The 1,455-nt window shown below is 59.3% G+C and overlaps 1 protein-coding gene across 1 annotated transcript in view; it reads right to left on the bottom strand.

The window, feature by feature from the left end:
* LOC106819246 (ankyrin-3-like) overlaps positions 1 to 1,455 on the bottom strand; it is a 5,612-nt gene that overhangs the window by 3,234 nt on the left and 923 nt on the right. The window contains exon 3 of the mRNA XM_014823892.1: positions 1,279 to 1,427. Coding sequence (XP_014679378.1) covers positions 1,279 to 1,427 — 149 coding nt within the window. The remainder of the gene's footprint in view (positions 1 to 1,278; positions 1,428 to 1,455) is intronic.

Genomic DNA, 1,455 nt, shown 5'->3' with positions numbered 1-1,455 from the left:
GCATCCTCATCCCTCTCAGCATCTTCATCCCTTTCCTCAGCCTCCCCATCCCTCTCCTCAGCCTCCTCATCCCTCTCCTCAGCATCCCCATCCCTCTCAGCATCCTCATCCCTCTCAGCATCTTCATCCCTCTCCTCAGCATCTTCATCCCTTTCCTCAGCCTGCTCATCTCTCTCCCCAGCCTCCTCATCCCTCAGCATCTTCATCCCTTTCCTCAGCCTCCTCATCCCTCTCCCCAGCATCCTCATCCCTCTCCCCAGCATCCCCATCCCTCTCAGCATCCTCATCCCTCTCAGCATCTTCATCCCTTTCCTCAGCCGCCCCATCCCTCTCCCCAGCATCCTCATCCCTCTCCCCAGCATCCCCATCCCTCTCAGCATCCTCATCCCTCTCAGCATCTTCATCCCTTTCCTCAGCCGCCCCATCCCTCTCCCCAGCATCCTCATCCCTCTCCCCAGCATCCCCATCCCTCTCAGCATCCTCATCCCTCTCAGCATCTTCATCCCTTTCCTCAGTCTCCCCATCCCTCTCCCCAGCATCTTCATCCCTCTCCTCAGCATCCCCATCCCTCTCCTCAGGCTCCCCATCCCTTTCCTCAGCCTCCCAATCCCTCTCCCCAGCCTCCCCATCCCTCTCCTCAGCATCCTCAACCCTCTCAGCATCCCCATCCCTCTCCTCAGCCTCCCCATCCCTCTCAGCATCCTCATCCCTCTCCTCAGCCTCCTCATCCCTCTCCTCAGCATCCTCATCCCTCTCCCCAGCCTCCTCATCCCTCTCACCAGCCTCCTCATCCCTCTCAGCATCCTCATCCCTCTCATCCCTCTCCTCAGCCTCCTCATCCCTCTCCCCAGCCTCCCCATCCCTCTCCTCAGCATCCCCATCCCTCTCCTCAGCATCCCCATCCCTCTCCCCAGCATCCTCATCCCTCTCCCCAGCATCCCCATCCCTCTCAGCATCCCCATCCCTCTCAGCATCCTCATCCCTCTCCTCAGCCTCCTCATCCCTTTCCTCAGCCTCCCAATCCCTCTCCCCAGCATCCTCATCCCTCTCCTCAGCCTCCCCATCCCTCTCCTCAGCCTCCCCATCCCTCTCCCCAGCATCCTCATCCCTCTCCTCAGCCTCCCCAACCCTCTCAGAATCCCCATCCCTCTCCCCAGCATCCTCATCCCTCTCAGCATCCTCATCCCTCTCCTCAGCATCCCCATCCCTCTTCCCAGCCTCCTCATCCCTCTCCTCAGCATCCCCATCCCTCTCCCCAGCATCCTCATCCCTCTCAGCCTCCTCATCCCTCTGCTCACCTGACTGGTCCATCTGCACTTTGGCAGCAGCTTTCTCTAGCTGGTCAGTGACCACCTCTACGTTGTGCATGCATTTCTGTACGATGTCGTCACGGTCGATAATCCTCAATGCCTTCTCCAACTTGTTACCTAGAGAGAGAGAGAGAGAGAGAGAGAG

Source organism: Priapulus caudatus, unplaced genomic scaffold (assembly GCF_000485595.1).
Source record: "Priapulus caudatus unplaced genomic scaffold, Priapulus_caudatus-5.0.1 Scaffold3028, whole genome shotgun sequence".
Classification (NCBI taxonomy): domain Eukaryota; kingdom Metazoa; phylum Priapulida; class Priapulimorpha; order Priapulimorphida; family Priapulidae; genus Priapulus; species Priapulus caudatus.
Note: the sequence above shows the minus strand (reverse complement) of the source record. Positions and strands in the feature narration are given on the sequence as shown.